This window comes from Lissotriton helveticus, chromosome 6 (assembly GCF_964261635.1).
Source record: "Lissotriton helveticus chromosome 6, aLisHel1.1, whole genome shotgun sequence".
Lineage (NCBI taxonomy): Eukaryota > Metazoa > Chordata > Amphibia > Caudata > Salamandridae > Lissotriton > Lissotriton helveticus.
Genome location: NC_136067.1, coordinates 111,812,129 through 111,838,248, shown reverse-complemented (window position 1 = coordinate 111,838,248; position 26,120 = coordinate 111,812,129). Strand labels below are relative to the sequence as shown.

Sequence of the window (26,120 nt, the reverse complement as noted above, 5' to 3'; positions counted from 1 at the left end):
TGTCAGTCAGTCTCTCTCTGTCAGTCAGTCTCAGTCAGTCAGTCTCAGTCAGTCTCAGTCAGTCAGTCAGTCTCTCGCAGTCAATGTGTCTCTCTCAGTCAGTCAGCCTCTCTCTCTTAGTGTCTGCCTCTCTCTGTCCGTCTCTCTCTCTCGAACAGTCATTCTCTCTCTGTCAGTATCTCTTTACCTAAGTCAGTCAGTCTCTGTCAGTCTCTCTCTCTCTCTGTCAGTTAGTTAGTCTCACACTCTCTCAATCAGTCAGTCTCTCTCTACTCTCTCTCCACTCTCTCTCCACTCTCTCTCTCTACTCTGTCCACTCTATCTCCACTGCCTCACTCTCTCTCCACTGTCTCTCTCTCTCTCTCCACTGTCTCTCTCTCTCACCTCTCTCTCCACTCTCTCTCGCCTCTCTCTCCACTTTGTGTCTCTCCATTCTCTCTTTCTCTCTGTCTCCACTCTCTCTCTCTCCACTATCACCCTCCACTCTATTTCTCTACTCTCTCTCCACTGTCTCTCTCTCCACTTTCTATCTCTCTCCCTCTCTCTCTCTCTCTCTTTCTCTCTCTCTCCCCACCCCCTCTCTCTCCAGGGCCATGGGTACATTACCAGCATGTTCTCAGGCCGTTATGTTGCACCCTCGTTCTGGTTAAGTATAATTTTCAGAGGAACAACAGTTTTTGCGTAAATATGATATTTTTAGGACTTCAATCACCTGGACATAAATCCTTGTTTGCTAAATGAGATAATAGATATTTCTCTATATATATGTCATTCAGGCATGTGATTCATTTTTGAACACTCACACTTTCTTTTTGTAAAACCCTTTATAAATATAACAATCAAAAGCAATATTGAGTAACAGTGACTAAAAAGGCAGCATTGTTCTTATATAAATAACTTTTTGAAAGCACACTATCGTCTGGAAACATTTTAAATTTGTAAGCACAATACAATACGTCACAAATATCTATGTATTCTCAGATGGAAAATCCCGGATGGGTAATCCATCTGGCTACTTACTAATGTTTTTACTCGGGTCAGTTACAGAGGGAGTACACTGGAAAATACAACTGTATAATCAAAAATACTAACTGAGGTCAATAGACCCCAATAACCAGTTGCAGGATGCAGTGTTTCCACAGGAGAACATCAGGTGTCCAAAAAGCATTTATGGTAGCTACTACGTCCAGCGGAAACTCTTTGGAATCAACCAACGGGGATTTTCACTAGGGTTGTGAAAAAGCACCATCAGGTTTCAATCAATGCAGAGCAGAGTGTGTGATGAGTCCACGGGCTCTAAAAACACACACATTAACAGCAGTCCACCGTGGCCGCCCATCAAATACTAACTCCACACAATATCTGCAACACGAGCAAATCATAAACACAAGCGTTTGTTCACACTTCTTATAGGGGCCAATCCCAGCTGATGAGGAGGCACAGTTAGGCGAAGAGGCCATGCTGACTTCAAGGTCACAGTGTGCAGATTCCAATAGGGAACTGAAGGACACACTAAGCTAGAGCACTTACTATGATGGCAACTTGCAATATCGCAACATATAAATGTCGCGCTGAACTGGTTTTAGGATCTCCGATTTACACAGTACACAGACCAGGGAATAAACTCACCCTTTCTTTACACGCCTATTTACCCCACATAGCTCCTTCCTCCTGCGCTCCCCGATGTACATATACACCTTGTTTTGCTAGTTTTTGTTACTGCAAAGCTGTTTTACCAAGATTGCATGCCTATGGATTCGATGCATGGTGCGGAATTCATTGAAAAAATAGTTACATGGACATTCTGCACGTATAGATCCTCTCTAAGTTGCTTACATTTATTTGTTGATGTTTTTGTTCGTGCACTCAGTTTACAATTGTCACTTCGGTCACAAGTTTTATATGTCCAGCGTTTTTACCCTTTCCCCAACACGCGCCCTGAAGGGGCGGAAAGGCAGCATCTCAGCGCTATAATTCCACGTCGAAATGACATAAGAACCGTACTGAACCGGATTGAAGACTTTTAGGAACCATGTTTGCCTCTTCCTAAACAATGTCAGGCCATTGCAGACGTTTCGACCAGCTACGTTTGTGGGATCAGGAAAAAAGCGCTAAAGGCAATTTACCAAGCAGTTTAAGGGCACGGAGTGGATTCAGACACCGGCGTAACAATAAGGCAAAGGGCGATGCGCGCCTGCATAGATAGCAACTTTTGGACGGAACGGAGCTGTCTATTGGGACAGCAAACAAGCTGTATTGCACTACCGTGGCACATTACTTTTAATAAGTCTAAATAAGCCGATCGAGACCCAAGACGTCTTCAACAAATATAGCGAGGTTAGCCTTAGTACACACACACACATCGCTTTGCAGCGCAGCACCCGCCTTGTCATCGTTCCTCCTTGAGAGTTACTTGGGTCGACAAATATATGAAACGGTGGGAAGAAGCGCCCGAGCCCAGACCCCAGGCACCCAGAACAGTCAGCCACCTTCGCACTATAATGTCCTCGCCCCTCATCTGCAACCAGAGCAACATAAACACAACTTGGCACACTGAGCTTAATTATTAAACATGCCTGAAAGCAGACACAAAGTTGTGTGTGTTCTAACAAGAGTGCTTACCTGAGGGCACCATTTTGCTGCCTCGTCCCTTCTCATATGGGCATTGCCATATGGAGAATGCTCTCTCTGGGGCTCCCACCCACATCCTCAGAGGAACCCTCATCTACAGACCCCCCCGGACCCCGACCACAGTTCAGCTACTCCATCGCCGACTTCATCAGAACAAACGCCCTCACCTACACGGACTACATCCTCCTCGGGGACCGGGACTTCCACCTCGAGAACAACAACACCAACACCACCACCCTGATCGACAACCTTGGACTCAGACAGCTCGTGACACCACCCACCCAGGCCACCGGCCACATGCTCGACCCCATCTTCTCCGCAAGCCCCCACGTCTCCTTCAACCACACCACCAAACCCCACTGGACCGACCATCACTGCATCCACTTCACCTTCAGGGAGGCCACCACGCACCACCGCACCCAACAGATGCCTCATCGCAGCTGGGGCAAACATAGTCACCGAAGACCTGCTAACTAAAACCCTCGACCAGAGCCCACCCGCCGACCTCATCGACCCAGACACCGCCCCCGCAACCTCAGACAGTGGATCGACGACTGCGCCAACACCCTCGCCCCGCTCAAGAAACCCTCCAACAGCCACACCAGCAAGAGAGCCACCTGGTTCACCGAAGTCCTCCAGGCCTGCAAACGAACATGTCAAAAACTGGAGAAGAAACCCCGGTCAGCTACACAGCCCACAAGAACGCCACCCGCAGACACCATCACCTCATCAGATCTGCCAAGAGGGCCTCATTCAAAGACCGCTTAGACAACGCCGCACACAACAGCAAAGAGCTCTTCAACATCTTGAAGGAAATCTCCAACACCAACGACATCCCACCCTCACAAGACCTGTGCGACTCGCTGGCCACCTTCTTCCAACACAAGATCGCCCACATCCACGACAGCTTCAACGTTACGACCACCCCAACAACCACTGAGGCCTCCGTCCCCACGACCACCACCCGCACCAACCGCCTGCTCTCCTGGAAATGCATCAACGACGAGGACACCAGCAAGATAATGAACACCATCCACTCAGGATCACCGCTAGACCCATGCCCACACCACATCTTCAACAAAGCCAGCACAGCCATCACACCCCATCTCCGGAAAGTAATCAACATCTCCTTCAAGACAGCAACCTTCCCGGAAAGCTGGAAGCACCCCGAGATCAACGCCTTACTCAAGAAGCCCAAGGCGGACCCCAAGGACCTCAAGAACTTCCGGCCCATCACCCTGCTCCTGTTCCCGGCAAAGGTCATCGAGACAAACGTCAACAAACCACTGAACCGCTACCTCGAGGAGAACAACATCCTGGACCTGTCCCAGTCCGGCTTCCGCAGCAACCATAGCACCAAAACCGCTCTCATTGCTGCTACAGATGACATCAGGACCCTGCTAGACAAAGGAGAAACAGCAGCCCTCATCCTCCTGGACCGGTCATCCGCCTTCGACACGGTCTGCCACAGCACACTACGAACACGCCTACACGACACCGGGATCCAAGAGAAGGCCCTGGAATGGACCGCATCCTTCCTCTCCGGCAGAACACAGAGTGTCCGCCTACTCCCTTCCACTCCAATGCCACAGAGAACCTCTGCGGCGTACCCCAGGGCTCATCCCTCAGCCCGACGCTGTTCATGGCACCCCTCGCTTACGTCGCCCGACAGCATGACCTCAACATCATCTCCTACGCCAATGACACCCAACGGATCCTCTCCCTCACCAAAGACCCACACACCGCCAAGACCAAACTCCACGAAGGAATGACGGCCGTCGCAGAATGGATGGGGAACAGCCGACTGAAGCTGAACTCTGACAAGACGGAGGTTCTCATCCTCGGATCCACCCCCTCAGCCTGGGACGACTCCTGGTGGCCGACTACGCTGGGAACAGCCCCGACACCCACTGACCACGCACGCAACCTAGGGGTCATCCTCAACTCCACCCTCTCCATGACTACGCAGGTCAAAGCCGTCTCCTCCTACTGCTTCAACAACTTCCGCATGCGCCACAGGATCTACAAGTGGATCTCCAATGAAACGAGAAGAATGGTCACCCAGGTCCTCATCACCAGCAGGTTGGACTACGGAAACGTCCTCTATGCAGGAACTTCGGCCAAACTCCTGAGACGACTTCAACGCATCCAGAACGCCTCTGCCCGCCTGATCCTCGACATTCCACGCCGCAGCCACAACACACCCCACCTGAGAGACCTGCACTGGCTCTCAGTCAACAAGATAACCTTCAAGCTCCTCATCCACGCGCACAAAGCACTCCACAACACAGGACCTGCATACCTAAACAGACAACTCAGCTTCTACACCCCCACCCTCCAGCTCCGCTTCGCCGGCCTCGCCTGTGCCGGAGTCCCCCGTGTCCAAAGAACGACTGCCGGCAGCAGATCCTTCTCCCACCTCACCGTCAAGACCTGGAACACCCTCCTATGGCAGACCCAAGACCTGCTGGCCTTCAGAAGACTCCTCAAGACCTGGCTCTTCGAGCAGTAGCAGCACCCCTCCCCTCCCCCAGCGCCTTGAGACCCTCACGGGTAAGTAGTGCGCTTTATAAGTGACATGATTGATTGTTTGATTTAAACTTTTTCCGGGTCTGGCACCCTCTGACTGAAGAGAAACAATATTAAGTTGGTACTTTGTTTCTTTTCAGTCCTGGGTAAGCGCAAGGAGCTCAGAGCAGGCAGCACACTGCAGCTGCCTGAGAGAAATCACCTCAGAGCTCTCTACCGATGAGCTGAGGGGGCCCCCCTTCATGTACTGAAGACTGGGGGCTCGCCGCACCGCTGGGGCTGCGGGGGTGTTTGTTACGCCCCTGCCTGAAGAGAATCAGGGCCAACACTCTGGATCTCAGAGTCTGCCCTTCTCTGTTAATCTTCAGGAATAAGCTTCGGATTCATCTAACCATCGTCTTCCGGACACCTACTAAATGACTCAACCCGCGGGGTTTTCCTCCCATTCGACCAAAAAGTGGTATCTTATGATCCCACTGAGCTAGTGTAATGTTATCAGAAACACACTGTAAACCGAACCACCTGGCGATGAGCCAGGCTTAGACAGCCCCCAACCCCTTACACACAAATGAATAAGGTCAGTGCTTTTGAAGGCAGATAAAACATAACTAAATACAAACACACAAAAAATAAAGACAGAAAAGAAAACATCTTGTTAGGAACCAGGTATGATTTTGGCAGGACCTTTTTAGCAATTATAAAATTATTTTCGGAGAAAAACTAAATCTCACACTGTAGAGTTATCAGAATCCACCAGTGTCTGCAAGTGAAAAATTGAACAATATTCAGGCAAGAAAAGTTTAGTTCTTACTCCATGAATGGCAGCCAGGAATGGTGCTAAAATAGGACAAACTAGGTCACGATACTGAGCTGGAGGGCAGGAGAGCACCAAGGGCTCCACAAATGAGAGTACACAGTAATTAAGGAAGAAACAATAGTAAGAATTTGGATGTGAACAATCTTTGTCAGAGGAAAACAATCACCAAGCATCATCCAACATGAAAACAAACCTTCACTCAGTAATGCTGTTAAGAGTCTACAAACAAGACAAATGAGAAACATAATTCAGGTTACTTACAAATAACATTTTAGCTTCTTAATTCTTTCTGCTGGTTTTCATATTTACCTAAGGAATCTGTTTGATCGAGATAATGCACAACACAACCTAGTAATTTGTGATAGTTAAGCTATTAGAACGGTTTGCTGGGAAAGAAACATTACTCTTAATCTCTTTTTTTAGGGTGAAATGGACACGATCTCCGTACTTTTCCACAGAAAAAAGAATTGTATGATTTCGAGGCGTTTTACTTGTAACTGGAAGGTATGACTATAGAGCACAAATCCTTTGGGCGATTGCTAGCATTCTATATGTGCTCGTCCACTTGTTTGTCATCTTCAGATCGAGAATGGATTTGAACTGCCTGCCAGCCCAAAGTCTGCGGTCCCTCCATTGACTTCCAGTTAGGTAAAGAGGTCACTTTCAAATCTTGTGCCTCACTCATAAAAGTATATATCAATCAATCAATAAATCATTGGATTTGTAAAGCGCACTACTTACCCATAAGGGTCTCAAGACGCTGAGGGGAGGGGTGCTGCTACTGCTCGAAGAGCCAGGTCTTGAGGAGCTTCTTGAAGGTGAGCAGGTCCTGGGTCCGCCGCAGATGGGTGGGGAGGGTGTTCCAGGTCGTGGCGGCGAGGAAGGAGAAGGGTCTGCCGCCGGAGGTTGTTCGTTGGATGCGCGGAACGGCGGCGAGGGCGAGGCTGGCGAAGCGGAGTTGGCGTGCGGGGGTGTGGAAGTTGAGTGTTGTTCAGGTAGGCTGGTCCGGTATTGTGGAGTGCTTGTGTGCGTGGGTGAGGAGCTTGAAGGTGATCCTCTTGTTGACGGGGAGCCAGTGCAGGTCTCTTAGGTGGGAGGTGATGCGGCTGTGTTGAGGGATGTTGAGGATCAGGCGGGCGAATCGTTCTCGATGCGTTACAGCCGTTGTAAGTGTTTGGTTGGGATTCCTGCGTAGAGTGTGTTGCCGTAGTCCAGCCTGCTGCTGACGAGGGCTTGGGTCACCGTTCTTCTGGTTTCGGTCGGGCTCCACATGTAGATCCTGCGAAGCATGTGGAGGATGTTGTAGCAGGAGGAGGAGACGCCGTTGACCTGCTTCGACATGGAGAGGGAGGAGTCGAGGATGAATCCTGGGTTGGGTGCGTGGTCTGTGGGTGTCGGCGCTGTTCCCAGTGCGGTCGGCCACCAGGATTTGTCCCAGGCAGAGGGGGTGGGGCCGAGGATGAGGACTTCCGTCTTGTCCGAGTTCAGTTTCAGGCGGCTGCTCCTCATCCACTCGGCGACGGCCTTCATTCCCAAGTGGAGGTTGGTTTTGGCGGTGTGCGGGTCCTTGGTGAGGGAGAGGATGAGCTGGGTGTTGCCGGCGTAGGATATGATGTTCAGGTCGTGCTGGCGGGCCACTTGTGCGAGGGGGGCCATGTAGACATTGAACAGGGTCGGGCTGAGGGATGAGCCCTGGGGTACGCCGCAGATGATGCCAGTGGCTTCGAATTGGAAGGGTGGGAGGCGGACTCTCTGGGTCTGCCGGAGAGTAAGGACGTGGTCCAGTCTACGGACTTCTTCTGGATTCCGGCTTCTTGGAGGTGTGATCTTAGTGTGCGGTCGCAGACCGTGTCGAAGGCGGCTGACAGGTCCAGGAGGATGAGGGCTGAAGTTTTGGCGTTGTCTAGTTAGCGCCGGATGTCGTCTGTGGCAGCGATGAGGGCTGTCTCGGTGCTGTAGTTTCGTCTGAAACCGGACTGGGATGGGTCTAGGATGTTGTTGTCCTCAAGGTGGCGGGTCAGCTGTATGTTGGTGATTTTCTCGATGACCTTCGCCGGGAAAGGGAGCAGGGAGATGGGCTGGAAGTTCTTGAGGTCCGCCTTGGGCTTCTTGAGGAGGGCGTTGATTTCAGCGTGCTTCCAACTTTCCGGGAATGTCGCTGTGTCGAAGGAGAGGTTGATGACCTTCCATAGTTGGGGTGCGATGGTTGCGTCAAGTTTGTTGAAAACATGGTGCGGGCAGGGGTCAGACGGAGATCCTGAGTGGATGGAGTTCTTGCATGTCTCAACGTCGTTGATGTGGGACCAGGAGGTCAGCTGGTTGGTGCAGGTGGCCTTTGGGGTGGGGTCTGTCGTGGTCGGAGCGTATGGGGTGTTGAAGCTGTCGTGGATGTCGGCGATTTTGCGATGGAAGAAGGTGGCCAGTGAGTCGCACAGATCTTGCGAGGGCGGGATGTCATGGAGGTTGGCGCTGGGGTTGGAGAGTTCCTTCACTATGTTGAAAAGCTCTTTGTTGTTGTGTGTGTTGTTGTCCAGGCGGGCTTTGAAGGAAGATCTCTTGGCTGTTCTGATGAGGTGGTGATGTCTGCAGATGGCGTCCTTGTGGAATGCGTGGCTGTCCGGTGTGTGGTCGTGGAGCCATTTCTTCTCCAGCTTCCGGCCTGTATGTTTGAAGGTCTGGAGTTCTTCGGTGAACCAGGCGGCTTTCCTGCTGTGGTTGTAGAGGGAGGGTTTCATGAGCGGGGCGAGAGTGTTGGTGCAGTCGTTGATCCACTGTTCGAGGTTACGGGCGGCGTCGTCTGGGTCAGTGGGGTCGGTGGATGGGTTCTGGGCGAGGGTGGAGGTCAGCTGGTCCTCTGTGACTTTGCTCCAGCAGCGGCGAGGCAGCTGTTGGGAGCGGTGGTGCGTGGTTGGTTTCGTGAAGGTGAAGTGGATGCAGTGGTGGTCGGTCCAGTGTAGTTCGGTGCTGTTGTTGAAGGCGACGTGAGTGCTTGTGGAGAAGACTGGGTTGAGCGTGTGGCCGGCGGCGTGGGTGGGTTCGGTGACGAGTTGTCCGAGGCCGAGGCTGGCGAGGTTGTCGATTAGGGTGGCAGAGTTTGCGTCTTTGTTGTTCTCAAGGTGGGAGTTCGGGTCCCCGAGGAGGATGTAGTCTGTGGAGGTGAGTGCGTGGGTGCTGGTGAGGTCGGCGATGGAGTCGCTGAACAGGGCTCGGAGTCCGGGGGTCTGTAGACGAGTGTTCTTCTGAGGGTGGTGTTGGGATCGGTGTGGATCTGGAATTGGAGGTGTTCGGTAGAGTTGAGGGAGTCTGCAAGGGTGTGGACCTGGAGGGTGGACGATGGCTATTCCTCCTCCGATTCCGTTGGTGCGGTCTCTGCGGGAGATCTTGTAGCCGTCTGGGATGGCTGTGGCGATGTTCGGTGCCGAAGAGTCGTTCTACCAGGTCTCGGTCAGGAAGGCAACGTCTGGGGCGGAAGTGTCGGGCAGGTCCCAGAGCTCGACGGCGTGTTTGCATGCGGAGCGGGTGTTGAGGATGCCTCGAAGGTGGTTGGGTCCGGTCCTTGGGGGCTTGGTGGTTCTGTCACAGGTGAAGTTGCAGGTGTGGCAGTAGAAGGGTCCAAAGGTGCAGTTCGGGGCGGCCTGAGAGCAGCTGTGGTCTCGGCAGGTGTTGAGAGCGTGGAGGGTGTTGGCGTCTTATCGGAGTCTGGCGTTGTGGAGTGTGTGGGGTCCAGGGGTCTTGGCGCTGGGCACGGTCAAGACGTGGACTTCGGTGTGCAGTCGGCGCACCCGCTGCATGCGTCCGCTGCACGTCTTAGCAGCGGCCGCCATTTAAGGAGTGGAGGGAGGGAGGAGCAGCTGGGAGGCGGGAGCGGGGCGGCAAAGGGGCGTGGCCTCAGGGGCAGCGGCGAAAGGAATAGCGAGCAAAACAGAGCAAGGAGGGTTGGGGGGGCGAGCGGAGAGCAACAGGGGCAAGAACACAGGCACACAAAGAATGCAAGTATAGAGCCTGAAAGGAAGCAAGCGCAGTAAAGGCACACAGAAAATGCAGAATACCGAGCAAGAAGGAGGCAAAGCAGAGCACGGGCCTGACCCAGGTCACGGTGGTGATCGAGCAGGCAGCGGGCACGAACTCCCGCACTGGAACAGGAGCAGCACTGGGCTGGTGGAGCTGTCCGGCAGCAGGGGGGTGACCTGACCTGCAAACAGGGTCAGAGGTCATATATGGTACTGTACCTGGCTATTGAGTGAAATTTTTTTAAAATTATCAGCCTAACAGAAAATTAAGATCTAGTTCAAAATCTCTGTTCGCGCCTTTTCGAGTCCGTACCACACATAGTGGGGGTCGATCGTTTTCCTTTCTTGAGCCCCATCTTTGGAAAAACCTACTGTTCCGTCTTCTTCAATGGCGGACCACCAGCGTTTCCGCAAAGATTTGAAAACATGGCTGTTTGACCAAAAGTCATGTAAATCGGATCTGCCCCTAGGTGCTGGAGTCTCTGCAAGCGCCTAGCGGTGACATGCGCGCTATATAAGATTCTCTGACTTGACTTGCTTCACACAATCCTACCACACCAGAAAATACAGGGAATACATATTTGCCTTTTTTGCATGCAGAAACTACACTGAAACCTGCCTTCCCAATTCTGGTGAAAATCAGACATTTAAGATGGAACAAAAGAAGGGTAGCGCCGTATACATCAAAACCAACATTTCGCACTTGTACCTCTTTTTTCCTATATTATGACCTAATTGGTGATTCTTGTATATACCCAAGTAGCAGTCGGGACAGGAGAAAACCTGCACTGGGCTTGTATGACAGCCAAATAACGAGTTGCTGCACAAGGTGATGTTGAATAACTCCTGCTAACCATATATTTGAAAGATGCTGGATCCCATCAGAAAGGAAAACGGCCTTTAACACACAGTATTTACCATGCAAAGCATTTACAAATCATTCTTTACCATACATATGCCTTTACCATGCAAAGTAAGTATAGTTAAGGTAAATCTACATACATATACATTTAGGGGTGGGTAGAAGTATTAGGTTATATGAGTAATTTTAGTGTTTAAGGGTGGGTAAGTGTATAGAATAGTATGGGTATTCATAGGGGTTTGTTTTGGGTTAGGGATGGGACTGGGTAGAGGGTATATTTAGGGTTTAGGGTGGGTAGGGATACACGGTTGTAAGAGTAATTTTATGGTTTAGAGAAAGGTGGTGCTATAGGGTGGTTATTAGGTGAAAATGTCAGTTAAAACATACTATTTTAAACTACAAAACAATTGAAATTTACAAGTTACAGTTGAACAAGTTACTTACCTTCGGTAACAATATATCTGTAAGAAACATAGGTTAGTTAAAGATTCCTTACCTTAGAATTCCCCCCAGGCGTCAGACTGGATCCAGTAAGTTTTTACGTCAGCAGTACCTCTGCGCGTAGAAAGGTTGCGTCGGTCGGCTCCGCGTCCGTCGTTGGCGTCGTGGTCGCCGGGATGACGTTGCGGTAGCTACTTACATGCTGCCCTTGCGCGCTGACGTCAGATCTGTACACAACTTTCTGCACCAGAAACACAGAGCCATGCAAGACACTTACCACTGGTGCACAAAACTAGGGCCCTGAAAGAATGCCCATAACCCTAGAAGTCAGTTCGACGAACGGGGAGATGGGTGGGGCGGTAAGGAATCTATAACCAACCTATGTTTCTTACAGATATATCATTACCAAAGGTAAGTAACTGGTTCATTTGATAGAAACAGTAATAGATTCCTTCCCATACAATAGATACTCCAGCAATAACAACCCCGGAGGTGAGTCTGCAAACCAAGTTCACACCAGAAAGTCCTGGAGAACAGAACAGCTAAAGAAGCAGTCTCTCCAGACTTGGCTGTCCAGGTAGTAGTGTTTAGTGAACACATGTTGATGCCTGGCAAATATCATTCAGAGGGACTCCTCGCCCCAAAGCAGTAGTTTCCTGGTGGAATGACACGTAGCTCCACTCGAGGCTCCTGTTTAGTTTGAGAATAGCAGGCTTTAATACACAAAACGACCCATCTAGAAATGGTTCGCTTGTGTACAGCCCGACCTTTCTTAACGCTGACATAGCCAACAAAGAGCTGGTCATCCACCCGGAACGGTCTCGTGCGATTCAGATAGAAGAAAATCATACGTTTTGGGTCGACATGGTGGAGCCTCTACTCCACTTTCAATGGATGCGGAGGCAGAAAGAAGGTGGGCAAAGTGATGGTTTGCCCAATATGAAAGGAGGTGACCACCTTGGGAAGGAAGGATGGACAAGTTCTTAGGACAACCTTGTCCGGATGTACAACCAGAAAAGGAGGTTTAGATGAAACAGTCTGGAGCTCACCCAATCTTCTGGCAGATGTAATGGCCACCAGGAATGCAATCTTAAGAGTTAAGAGTCTGAGAGGAAAGTTGTGAAATGGCTCAAAGGGAGCACACATCAAATAGGTCAAGACAAGATTCAATTACCACTAAGGGATTACGAAGGGGATAGCAGGAAAGAGATGAGTAATGCCTTTTAAGAAACGATTTACAACCGGGAAACTTGGAGAGAAGGCTGATCAGAAAGCCTAAGAAAGGCAGAAAGATAGCCCTTGATAGTGTCCAGATCAGAGCCCTGCTGGGCCAAAGAAAAGAGGTACAAGAGAACCTCAGAAAGGGGGGCAGAAAGGGTATCCAAAGCCTTTGCTGTGCACCATGCCACAAATTTGTTCCATCGGCAGGCGTATACTGTCTTAGTGGAGGGACACCGGGCTACCAAGATTACATCACAGACTTTGGAAGCCAAGTCGAATAACATCAACTTCTGCCGCTAAATCTCCATGCAAGGAAGGGGAGTCTGGACAGGTTCGGGTGGAGGACTGTCCACTGCTGCTGCTGTAACAGCAGATCCTCCCGAAGAGGCAGTCAGAATGGAGGATCGATGGCCATGTTGAGCAGCTCGGGATACCAGTCTCTTCCTGCCCAATCCGGAACCACAAGAATGACTTGGGCCCGGTCGCACTTGATCTTCTTCAGCACCCTGGGCAAAAGTGGTATAGGCAGAAAGGCATACAACAGACCGCAACTCTATTTTTGACGAAGAGCGTCACCTGGTGAGTGCCGTCTTGGAAATTCCAACGCGCAGAATTGCTGACATTATGCATTCTCTTCGGTGGCGATTAGATCGAACGAAGGCTCTCCCCACTGTTGAAAGAGACCTTGCACCACCTCCGAGTGAAGACCCCATTCGTGATCCATCATGCACCTGAAGCGGAGTTCGTCCGCCCTGGCATTCAAAGAATCTGTCAGGTGTTGAACCACCAGGAATATGCCCTGATGTTAAAGCCATGTCCAGAGGCGGAGGGCCTCTGACATAGGGTCCACGACCCCATCCAGCCTTGTTTGTTGCAGTACCACATGGCGATGGTGTTGTCCGTGAACACCTGCACTACTCTTCCCTGGACAGAGGGATGGAATGCTTTCAGTGCAAGACTGATAGCCCGCAGTCCAGAAGGTTGATGTGGAGCCAGGACTCTGCCGGAGACATGAGGCCTCTGATCTCTGCCTCCCCCATGTGGCCGCCCCATCACAGCAGTGGTGCATTGGTTACCACTGAGACCTCTGGTTGAGGAAGGAAGAGGGATCTGCGGTTCACACAATGCTGGTTCGTGAACCACCACAGCAATTTGTGTGCAGTGCCCTCCGAGATCTGGACGCAAGCCGACAGATTCCCCTGATGTTGCGCCCACTGGAACTTCAGGTCCCACTGCAGAGCTCACATATGCCACCTGGCATAATCTACCAGCAGGATGAAGGAGGCCATCAGGCCCGCAGCCGGAGGGTCATCCTGACCGAAACCCGGGATAAGGGCTGAAATATTGGAATCCGAGCCCAAATATCCCAGACTCGCTGCTGGGGAGGAATGACCCAAAACCATGTTGTGTCCAGAACCGCTCCGATAAAGAGGAGCTTCTGAGAGGGAATCTTTGGCAGGTTGATGGATGTTGAACTTGGCCCTTTATGCAGGGTCATCCCTGAACATTTTGTGTTCCTGCTATATTTTGGTTTGACCTGTTGTTGTCTGTTTTATGACTCTGGGCACTTTACCACTGCTGATCGGTGCTAAAGTGCATATACTCTCCCTATTGTAAATTGTTGTATGGATTAGTGATTCCATGATTTGGCTGATTTGGTTTACTTGTCAGACTCTAGTACAGTGCACTGAGTGTGCCCAGGGATTGTAAACCAAATGCTGCTGGTGGGCTTGCAGCACTGGTTGTGCCACTCACAGAAGGAGCCTGTAAAAGTGTGTCTCAAGTCTGCCATTGCAGAGCCCGTGTGCAGTCTGGTACTGCCATACTGACTGGGCAAGTGCACCCACTTGCCAGTCCCTAAACCTTCCCTTTTCTTCATATCAGCCACCCCTATGCAGGGTGCATTGTAAGTATAAGGTAGGACAATCCCTGATGTGTGTGGCATGGCCTAATAGTGAATTACAGCCAATTTTGTTACTATTGCAAGGCTACATATTCCCCATAGGCCAGAATAGGCAGTTTGATTATTACATTTTATAATCCTAACTGACTCAGGGAACTAGGTAGAAATTTGAGTTTAGTATGCCTGAACTCAGAATGATAAAATGCATCTTTTAGTGAAGTTGGTTTTAACATTCTGTGTTTGAAAATACCACTTTTAGAAAGTAGGTATTTTCTTGTCTAACTATCCAAGCCTGCCTTTGCGAGGTTGTGTGTTCCTTGTCTGGAGTTTGAGTGACAGGGGCTGGGGGACTCCAGGAGACAGGGTGAGTCAGCACAGTGCTGAATAGAGAGATCTGCATCTAGATGGGAGGGAGGAGTTGCACCTGGGACTTGAATAGGGCTGTGCCTTCCCTCCACAATGCGGTAATTGCAAACACAACAGTGATGGACAGAATGTGGATCAATGTCACACATTCACCCCAGTCCAAAGATCTGGGCCCAAATCCATCGTTTTTCCACTCCACACCACCCTGGGTTAGACAATGGCGATATGCAAATCAGCGCTGACCCTGTGCCCCATGGGAACAGTCCAGTCCGAACTACAAAAGCCATGTCCTTCCCAGAACGGAAACAAGCATCCGAGGACCGGCCCGGTTTCGAGGTAACACCTCTCTTCAGCCCGGCTAGCTTGATTCCAGTGGTGTGGAGTGCCTGGGACTCACGTCTGAGCATCCCCAGTACACTTAGAGCGGTAATTGCAAACACAACAGTGATGGACAGAATGTGGATCAATGTCACACATTCACCCCAGTCCAAAGATCTGGGCCCAAATCCATCGTTTTTCCACTCCACACCACCCTGGGTTAGACAATGGCGATATGCAAATCAGCGCTGACCCTGTGCCCCATGGGAACAGTCCAGTCCGAACTACAAAAGCCATGTCCTTCCCAGAACGGAAACAAGCATCCGAGGACCGGCCCGGTTTCGAGGTAACACCTCTCATCAGCCCGGCTAGCTTGATTCCAGTGGTGTGGAGTGCCTGGGACTCACGTCTGAGCATCCCCAGTACACTTAGAGCGGTAATTGCAAGCTAGCCGGGCTGATGAGAGATCCACATTCTGTCCATCATTGTTGTGTTTGATAATTTACCTTTCGGGCAATTCCTGCGTGTCCGCAGGAATTGCACGGAGAAGACCGACTTCAATCATGAAGCAAACATTCTACAACACAAACTACAAGATAGGGGGTACCCGACACGGCTGTTACGGGACTCTCGCAAACGAGCTGGTAACAACCACAGAGAGGCACTATTGGAGTCTAATCCAAGAGAAACTGATGATGTGATCACTTGCGTGACTTGTTTCACTAAACATTCCAGCAACATCAAGAAAATCATTAGCAGGAATTGGCACATTCTGAATTCAAGTGATCTTGACATCCCACCACCTCGTTTTGCCTTTAAACGTACGGCTAATTTGAAAGACGCTCTCATACACACACGTCCAAAAAAACAAAACAGCACCAGTCAGACCACACTATGGGGTCAATTGCCAGTGACAGGACACTTTCCGTGTGGCGGTTGCGTTGTTTGCTCCCAAACACGCACCATCAAGGAGATCACACTCACAGAGACTTTCAAATGGCAATTGCGTAAGCATACGAATTGTAATAGCACTAAGTGCATTTATCTTATCACTTGCCCCTGCAATAAACATTATTTGGGGATGACCATGAGACCGGTCAAACTCCGTATCATGGAACACAAGAGTAACATCAGATGTCTGAAAACCCACACCAGGCTATATGAGCACTATACCCAGCATGGTCATCAGGCAGACAACATAAGATGGGTAGTTTTGGAGTCCCATCCCCATATCTCTCAACAAGCCCTGTTCAGAATTGAACAAAGATGGGTACACCGTCTTCGCCTCGATATTGTTGGTCTGAACGATTGTGTGCCATGGTCGTTATTGTCACGGTAATACCTTGCCATGTGCCTAGCTTATGATACCCCTACTATGCCAAGCAACTCCCTCTGACATCCCAACTTTAATAAATGACACCCAGGAAGCTTCTTATAACTGTAAACACTGAAGTCAAGCATCCTGGTTCATTTTTCACCACACATGTATAAATTGTACATTAATAACCAGCTTTACTTAGCGGACCACACATTCCAGTTTTTGACCCCTAATATGGCCGCCGAGTAGTACCGTCATGTTCCGACTGCGCAGTTGGTGCCAGTTTAGGTTCACATTGTGGCATGAACGCAATCATCTCATCCCACGCGTGATTCCGATAATGCGCATTTGCACTCACTACCCCTCCCCTTTTCTTGACATCCTGGGCAGTCTACTCACGGTACTTCTTATTATTCAACATCCATCACACGGATTCTCTGTCTCCGTTTTCGACGTTGAATTTTAGTCGAATACGATTGGATTCTTCCCTCTTGGTTTTACCGGACCATTGACACACTTTTCACCCCTAAGATGGCCGCCGAATAGCACCATCAACTTCCCCCACTCACTGTTTTAGTGGTCGAAAAGCTCCACTCTGCGACGCATGCGCAAACCCCCGCTGAGGCCCCACCCCCAACGCGGACTCGGCGAAAGTTGGGCTACTAATACCGCTCAATGATACCATGTTGTTGACCAGCTGCTCTGTCCTGACCAGACGGTGGGGGTAGGTGTTAGCGGCTCCGACCGCACGCTATCCGGGTAAGTGGATCGACTGTCTAATTCAGAGTGTTCTGCTTCTTTTGACCGTAGGTGGTACTGCGCATGCCTCGGGATTGTCACCTACACGCCCAGGTTTACCTTATGCGTCCTACCTATACATGAGCATGGCGTGGTCCCCGGTGGCCTCGACGGTGGTGTGGCCCATTGTCTCAGTGATCGCTGACCTTTGCGCCCGTTGGGTCTGCGGGGTCGCTTTTCGCTGGTTCATGGTCCGCGCGCCAGTCTGGGCCGCTAGGGTGCCTCACCGGCTCCTCTGACCGGTTTAGGCTCCAGGAGATAAATCTTTGGCCGTTCGGGTGGATTTCCTCCGCATGAGCCTGTTCCTCCCCACGAGTCTTTACACCCATGATCCATTATGGGTTAATGTAGGTGACGGTGTATTTACAACACTGTCTTGCTCCCTTCCCAGGTTCCTGACCTTCACGTGCAGGTCCCACTGGAGCAGTCTGCGGGGCATCTCACGATCTCCCTTAGGGTAAGATCTTTTACATTGTGCCCCCCCTCACTATTGATTTTAGTGTTCCTTAGCCTCTCACCAGTAAAACCTCTCTGGGCATGACATATGGCTGTGCGCCCCACTATCTAGACACGGCTTGAATGTCAATGCAGTTCTTTTAACCATTTGGTCTCCCCTTTCTGTAAATACGAGTATGTCCTTTCTATGTGTGTTGTGTGAGTCTGACAGACAAATAGATAAACTTTCACATTGTTTTGTTATGTTTTATCTCTCTAGGTCACTCATACCAAGCAGGATACTCTTGCCTGCCCTTTTATGACCTCTTGGCATCAGGTTGTATGACTTAAGAATTTTTAACCTTTACACCATTTATATTATTATTTTTCACTGTGTAGTACGTCCCACTAGGGTCCTGATGAAATGCCGCGTAGGCATGAAACATGTTGACCACACCAGGGGGTTGCAGATATCTTGCCTAACATTACTAGTAGCAACTATCTCCCCTCCCACTCTTTTTACTAAGGGCGCCAGCCACTCCAATAAATTTCATTGTGGACTGACCCACCTTTTTTAATCTCACCACACCTTTTACGACTACACCCCTTTCTTCCCCGCACACCCGCATGCACCATATGGCAGGGATTAAAGATCTCCGTTAAAGAGCCCCCTTGAGGGTGCCCGCTGAACATTGCAGCGCCAGTTCAGCGAGGAGCAAACCCATATGATGAAGCATGACATCTAGCTTGCTAGGTGTGTGAGGGTTTTAGTCCCAACTAGGGGAATCCCCCCCTCTTTGGCTTTTCTTTCTTTCTCTCTGTACACACTGCATATCGACATACTCTACTTTCCCTCTACCCTGTCTGGGGAACTTTGTACATTACTTTGTAGCTATAAAAGAGGGGACCCAGACCCTAGAACTTTAGATCACTTTTGGGAAACAAGAAGAAACCTTTGCTGAGGAGAGGAACCAGCTGAAGCTGAAGTGCTGCTTGGGGAATCGGCCTGAAGTGGTTGCCTGACTGCCAAAGAAAGGAGAGAGGAACTTTGTGTGTACTTTCATCAACTTGTAAAGATCTCCAAGGGCTTGAGAAAAGAGCTTGCCTCCTGCTGAAGTCTCAGGGACAACAGACTTCACCCACCAGCTCCCCAAGAGTTCTTTGGAAGTGCCTGCAATTGTGATGGGCTTTCTGAGGAACTGCGTGTCACAAGGAGCTGGAAGCGTGATTCACGAGAAAAATGCATGACGCCGAACTGCCGCTTCACAACACGAAAGCGCCTTGCATCGCCGGAGAAGAGGATCGACGTTGCAGCAGACGCCGCCGCATCACCGGGAAATGTGTTGCAGGGCCTGACGCGGCCCAGAAGAACCGTTGAGTTATAGCAGGGCCACCGATGCGCCTCGCATCGCCGGAAAAAAGGATCGACGTCACAGTAGACGCCACCGCATCACTGGGAAGCGTGTCGCAGGGCCTGTTGCGGCTCGCAGCGTTGTTGAAGCACCGCACATCGCCAGAGAAGAGGGTAGGCGTTGCAGCAGACGCCGCCGCATCACCGGGAAAAGTGTTGAAGGGCCTATCGCGGTCCGCATCATATCGCACCAACAAGAAGAAGCCATCTTTGTTTCTTTGCACCAGCTCTTCATCGCATCACAGCGTTGCGGGCCGCATTGCCACATAAGCGCAGTAAGAAACCGATGCATCACCTTCCCTTGCAGAGAAGAACCGACGCATCACCGTCCCCTACGCATCAGTAGGGAAGCAACGCATCACCGTTCTTGCGTGTAAGGAACCGACGCATCACCTTCCCTGCAACACTTTTGTTGTATTGTGTTACGCATCATAAGGTACATTGACTCAAAGTATTGCATTTTAAGTTCTAAAGAGAACTAAGCTAATTCTAGCATTTTAAGTACAGTATTGTGGATTTTTGTCGTTTGTGGTCTTGTGTTAAATCTATATAAAAGATTCTTATTTTTAATATACAACTTGTGTGGTATCCATCTCTAGTGTTGGTGCTAGGAGCTAGGGTTTTAGTATAGAGGAGATGATGGCACTCTGCAAGGTTTGCGGTGGTCAGTCCGACACAGTTCTTAATCCTAATGGTGCTGACAGGAAAGGGGTGACCCTTTTAAGCCCTTACTTTGTGATTGTAGACCAACCACATACAGCAATTGCAATAGTCCTGTGCACACATATAATCAATATTACACAGCATGTGTTTGGTATATAAGACAACAACAAAACAAAATAAGTTTGTGATTTCCTCTGTTCCTTTAATGTGTGTTGGCACAGAGAACAGCTAGCCGACACGTGTTTCGTCTGAGAACAAATAATATCTGACTCTTCAGGGCTGGAAATAATACAAAGTAACTCACTCAGAACTAGTACAAATATTCCTATGTTGTTACACAGGTCTGGCAATCAAAATAAAAGTGATATCGCACAGCGCGGGTGGAAACCAAAGGGCATTAGAAAGTATAACAACTCCGCGACAGACCTGAGAAGCAGGCCTACATGACAAAAGAAAACGGTTTTAAATCACGTTAAAAATAGTCATTGGAAACATGAGTGGTGCAACATGGTGCCAGATGTACACTCCAAGTTGGTCATGTACTGAAGAATTATACCATAAACCATACTGCGAACCATTGATAAGAAAGATTGTGAGATATAGTGTCACCGAACATCATCCCAGAGAAATGAAAGTTAGAAAAAAACCTGGTGCACATCAAACAGTAGACACATACCTCAAGTCACAATGGACGGTGTGTATAATCTAAAATATGACAAGAAAAATGCAAAAAATAACATGAAGGGAAAAGAAAAGGAAAATGTATAAGCTTAGAATCAGAAGCAAGAAATGACAGAGGCGGAAGTCAAATGAGTTCCACCTGACTTAAGTCTAATTATAAGCCACTGATGGACTAGGTGTATCCAGTGATAATTCCAACCCGGTTGGGTTCAATGAAAATTCAATGGATGGTGATTAACAATCGTCAGGCAAGAATCCATAGCTGGAAAAGAAGGGGAGGAGAATAATAATGAAGAATCGGCCATGAATATTTATAAAGGGAGACGGCGGGGTAGAAATATTTGGTCAAGTCATATGAAAAGCAGCCACAAGGTGCCTGATCCGCACCCATCAATAGACATAATGTACATGAGTAGTACCAGTACCAAAGTCATGACCTACAAGAAAGGGTCAAAATTATCAAAGCATTCTAAAATTCAGAATGCAGTACGTAGTCCCAGAGCAAGTGGAAAAAACCCCAAATGCCGGAAGAGAAGACAAAAGGCATTGTAAACGGCAGGGAGCTCACCAGGATAATCGTAGGCAAAAATCCAAAGGCATCTACATAGGCGGGTTAATTGGAAAGTAAGATATGGTCTGTTAATCAAAAACGAAAAGGAGAGCACTGTCAATTTAACCCACATATGCGGTAATAGCACGTAACGTCTAGGGCTGACAATAACAACACAATAAGCCTCACCATCAATGTGTCAGTGTGCAGCTACAAAGCCAATACAGGGTCGAAAGGTAAGGATACTTCCTTCAAAAGTAACCTGCGTGCAAAACCAAGCGGAAAGGTAGTCAAAACAGGAAACAAACATCCTATGGCAGTGCTCAGTGAGAGTAGAAGTGAAATGCACTTACATCGAAGACCGAAGGAAAATAGAATCCGGTCTTGGATGACACATGTACATATCCTTTGTAGCCTGGAAGAGAATAACTACATGTATAATAATTTGGCCTATAAGGCGGGCGGCTGCAGACACTCCAAGAGTGAGACTTAAATCGAGTTTCAATCGCAAAGCAGACTCACCTAGTTAAGGTGTAGACTTCGCGTCTCGGCGATATTGAGTAATACGGAAGTAAGAGGCGTGCACGTCGCGGGGGTAAAGTAGAGTCTTGGTTTAGAAAGACTAGACCGAAGAGTGAAGATGCACGGCACTGGAAGTGCGGCGCATAGAGTGAATAGATCGCGTTACTAAGAAGAAAGACTAGCAAATTGCTGAGACAGTCCATGAGTACTAGTAATAACGGTTAAAAACTATTTAATAAAAGTAATTGATAATAGAATCTATCGTATGGGTAATCAGCATAGGACTGAAAATAAAAGAAAAAGAAAGACCATAGAGTATTGCGAATTCACCCCTCATATCGGCTCGTAAAAAGTGGAAGGATAATGTGGTGAAAAACAAAATCAATATTACGGTAACCATTCTGTCATGCAGGAAGACCGAATATGGATAGGGAGCGTCAGCGGTAGCGTGCCTAAGTATGACTAGACATGCATTCTGTAATATAAAAGCGTCCCCAGACGTATTCATCTATACTGAACAAAAATATTTACCTGGCCTGTGAAAGCACACGACTGGCTGAGAGAAACAAAAAAGGTGCCCACGCATTAGAGGCCCCATATATAGCATAGCTAACGAAAGTACGTGTAAGTACTATGACGTCATCCTCAGTGGTCAGGCGAAATTAATAAGAACTTACAGCCAGATTCATGAAAGCAAAATCGGCTCACAAAGGGCCAGATTCTGAGAATCTGGCCCTTTGCGAGCGCTATTTTTGGATTTGGGATTCATCATCCCAAATGCAAAAATCGCAATTCTAGAAATCGCTAAATTGCGATTAATTGCATTTAAGGAGTCTCAATTTGAGATTCCTTAAATGCAATTCATGAACGATTTTAAAATTGCGAATTTGCAATCTGGGGCCGCTATTTACAGCGAAGTCTAACTACGTGGTAAATAGCAAAAACTTACACACTTACACACACGTCCTTTGGACATGTGTGTGCGCAACACCAGTGTACATTAGCATTTCAGGGGTGCAACAGGGTGTCCTTTGGACACCCTGGCACCCTTGAAATTGCTTCCTTATTTGCGATTCGCTAATTGCTAATCGCAAATAAGGAATGACTCCCCATTCATTCCTATGGGCCTTTAGGCCCATAGGAATGAATGGGAAAGTCATTCCTTATTTGCGATTAGCAATTAGCGAATCGCAAATAAGGAAGCAGTAGAAATCGCAAAAAATATTGCGATTTCTACATGAATCCCGTTTTGCGAGTCTTTAATAGCGATTCCTTAAAAATCGCTATTAAGGACTCGCAAAACATGACCATGATGAATCTGGGGGTAAGTCCACGAACGAAAGAGTAAGACAGGGAAAGTAGAAGGTGGCACCCATGTGAATGGTGCTCCTACTTAACATCCTCTAATAGGTGGTATGCAGTATTGTTGTACCTGAAAAAATTGGATTAACAATACTAAGTCACAAAAAGTACAAATGAAGAACAGGGAATAACGAAAAATCCTCCAGTAAGGGAGAGCAAAATCACAAAGTCATTATGGAGTTTACAGCATATATTCCAATTGTAAGTGTAATGGTAAATCCCCACGTGTGTCCTGAATAAGATGACCCACATACCTTTAGGGCACAAGCATATGGGAGATCATGTATGTCAATATAACAGATACGGAATTAGCCCAATTTGCGAAGGCAAACCCCCTAAATTCCTTAGTAGTTAACCACACATAATCAACATATAAAGTTGTAATATTACAGCAACACAGATGAAACTGCGTTAATCATCCAAAAGGCACAGGTTAGGTGAAAATGACGAAGCAGGGCAATTAGTTCCCTAAGAAATTTTGCATTTCAGAATCACAATTCAACCCATGTTGTACAGATTGCATGCGCATAATCCACATTGCCTCTGTTCGTCTAAGATGTAACTCTCTATTGTCGCCTCTTGGGCTTAGGTCAATTCTTTCAATTCCGAAAAAAGTGATTTCTTTATGTGTACCTTGTGCACCACATAAGGCTGCATGTGAGGCCACTGGGTATCTAGCGTCACCTTGTTGCAATGCCCTCACATGTTCAGAAATTCTTTCTTTCAACGGCCTGATCGTGCTGCCCACATATTTTTTTACCACATTTACACTCAATGATATAGATTACAAATTTTGTCGTACAGCTGATGTTGCTCCTGATCTCATATGTTTTGTCGTAAGGACCATTAAATGTTTTCCCTTTGTGTTGAGCCCACCTGCACACTCCACAGAAACCACACTTATCCAATGCTTCATACTCTTGGGAAAGGTGTGACTCAAACTGTTAAAGTCTGAAATCATATGCACGGTCTGGTCACTATTTGATGTGATGGGTTTGGTCTTTAATGTGTCTATTCGTTTGATCCTAGCAATTCTCTTGCCTGCCTTTCTCAAATGGGTTGCAGGATAGCCCCTTTTGTGAAATCTTACTTCCATGTCCTGTATGTATTCCCGAAATTCCCTGTCACCACTACAGTTCCGTCTGGCTCTCAAGTATTCGCCAAATGGAATGGATCTAATTTGGTGAATAGGATGATAGCTGGCCGCATGAAGGACCGAATTGCAGGAAGTACCCTTGCGATAGAGGTGGCTGTTAAGTTGGTCCTCATGTATGTACAGTTCAACGTCTAAAAAGCTGACACTAGTCGTGCTGTGTTCCATGGTGAATTGCATGCCATAGTCATTGGTGTTCGGGTGATCACCAAATTCCTTAAGTTGCGTCTATGAGCCAGACCACAACAGAAGATAATCGTCAATGTACCTGCCCCAATAAATAATGTGATCGATCCAGGGTGCACCCGCTCTGCCCCAAATCCAGTCAGTTTCCAAACAGCCCATAAACAGGTTGGCAAACAAGGGTGAGAATTTAGAACCCATCGCAACACCTCTCGTTTGCCTGTACCATCTATTATCAAAGATGAAAAAGTTATTTTCCAAAATAAGTCGCATCATTCCAATAAGCATCTCATTATGTAGCCATTGAGCAGCAAGTCTGTTGCTAAGAAGGCGTGTGACAGCCTCAAGTCCCTTGTCTGGCTGAATGCTGGTGTATAGTGCGACTACATCAAGTGTGGCGAGCAACATCCCTGGCTGCCTCTCTAGTGTTGTCACTTGGTTACTGTATGTGTTTACAAATTCTTTACACACTGCCTCTGAGATAAGCCTGTCTGCTCGTGCCAAGCCACCAAGGGGGTGATCAGGGGTTATTTTAGGAGTGTACCCCCTTACCCTGACTTAACACAAGGGTCCCTATTTATCACAGGTACCTACCTATGCCAACTAGAGATCCCCAAATCTAACAATGGAGATCCCTAGCGAATGCAGGAGGTCGGCCGTAGTCTGGAGGTGGGAGACGACTGTCTGGGTTGAGCCCGCCTTCAACAACTAGTCATGGAGATAGGGGAAGACTGGGACTCCTGATCTGCGCAGATGAGCTGCAACCACTGCCATCACTTTCGTGAACACCCGGGGGGCGCTGGTAAGGCCAAAGTGGAGCATGGTAAACTGAAAATGCGCGTGGCCTACCATGAACTGTGAGTAGCACCGGTGGGCAGGCAGACGGGGATGTGAAAATAGGCGCCCTGCAAGTCCAACGCTACATCCAGTCTCCAGGGTGTAGGGCAGCAGACAAGACCTGCTCTAACGTCAACATTTTGTACATCTCCTTCCGGAGGAAGCGGTTGACGTTCCTGAGATCCAAGATAGGACGCAGGCCCTTGTCCTTCTTGGGTACCAGAAATCAGTGGGAATAGCAACCACAACCTACTACTGGGGCAGGAACGGGCTGCCGCCGGCCCGCTAGGGCTCCCAGACTGACCCCCGGGGCCCGAAGGCGCCTCGGCAGGGTCCGACAGAGGGAAGGGAGTCCTCATGGCCATGAGGAAATCACGTATCTCCTCCGGCATCACGTGCAGCACAGGGACCGGCGGGTGTGGAGCTGGACGAGGGGCTTGCGGCTCTGGCGGAGCCGCGTCGGCGGTGTCACCCGAACCCCTGGCCGCGTCGGGGGGAGTCGGAAGAGCGATGACGCCTCTTCGACTTCTTTTTCGAATGCCTCGACTTACCTGAAGACTTGGAGCCCGACAAGTGGTGGTGACTCGACATGCGGCGATGACTGCGGCTCCGCGATCAGTCCCTCGACTTCCTCCTCGACCGGCCGGATCTCGAGCAGCTTATGGGACCGCTCCCGTCTAGCCTTCGAAGTCAAAGCCCGGCAGACGGGGAACGAATTGTCATCATGGTCGGCCCCGAGACAGTAAAGGCACTGACGGTGGGGGTCGGGCAACGACATCAAGCGGTGACAGTCACTTGGTTCACCTAGCGTATAACATATCACTACAGGACTGGTATAGGAAAGGGTTGATTAGCAATGAAGAAATGTTTTTTTAAAGATCTGCAATCCCACTAACACCAAAAATAAACAAAGACGTTGAAAACCCTCCAGGATGACCAATTATTTCGGCCATTGGTATTTTGAGAGTACTTCAAAATATGTTGATTCCTTTTAATGCCCACTGGTTAGGAAGCTCTCATCATTTATCCAAGACATGGGAGACTTTCTGCAGAAAATCTATGATGTGCCTTGGGAGAGAGACTTCCTATTAATGACTATCGATGTCACT

At 48.9% G+C, this 26,120-nt stretch overlaps 1 protein-coding gene across 2 annotated transcripts in view; it reads right to left on the bottom strand.

Annotated features, from left to right (window-relative positions):
- Positions 1–26,120, bottom strand: part of LOC144762304 (exportin-5-like) — a 2,548,278-nt gene that overhangs the window by 625,058 nt on the left and 1,897,100 nt on the right. For both annotated transcript variants that reach the window (XM_078647452.1, XM_078647453.1), the window contains one exon: positions 5,972–6,069. In XM_078647452.1, the coding sequence (XP_078503578.1) occupies positions 5,972–6,069 (98 nt within the window). The remainder of the gene's footprint in view (positions 1–5,971; positions 6,070–26,120) is intronic.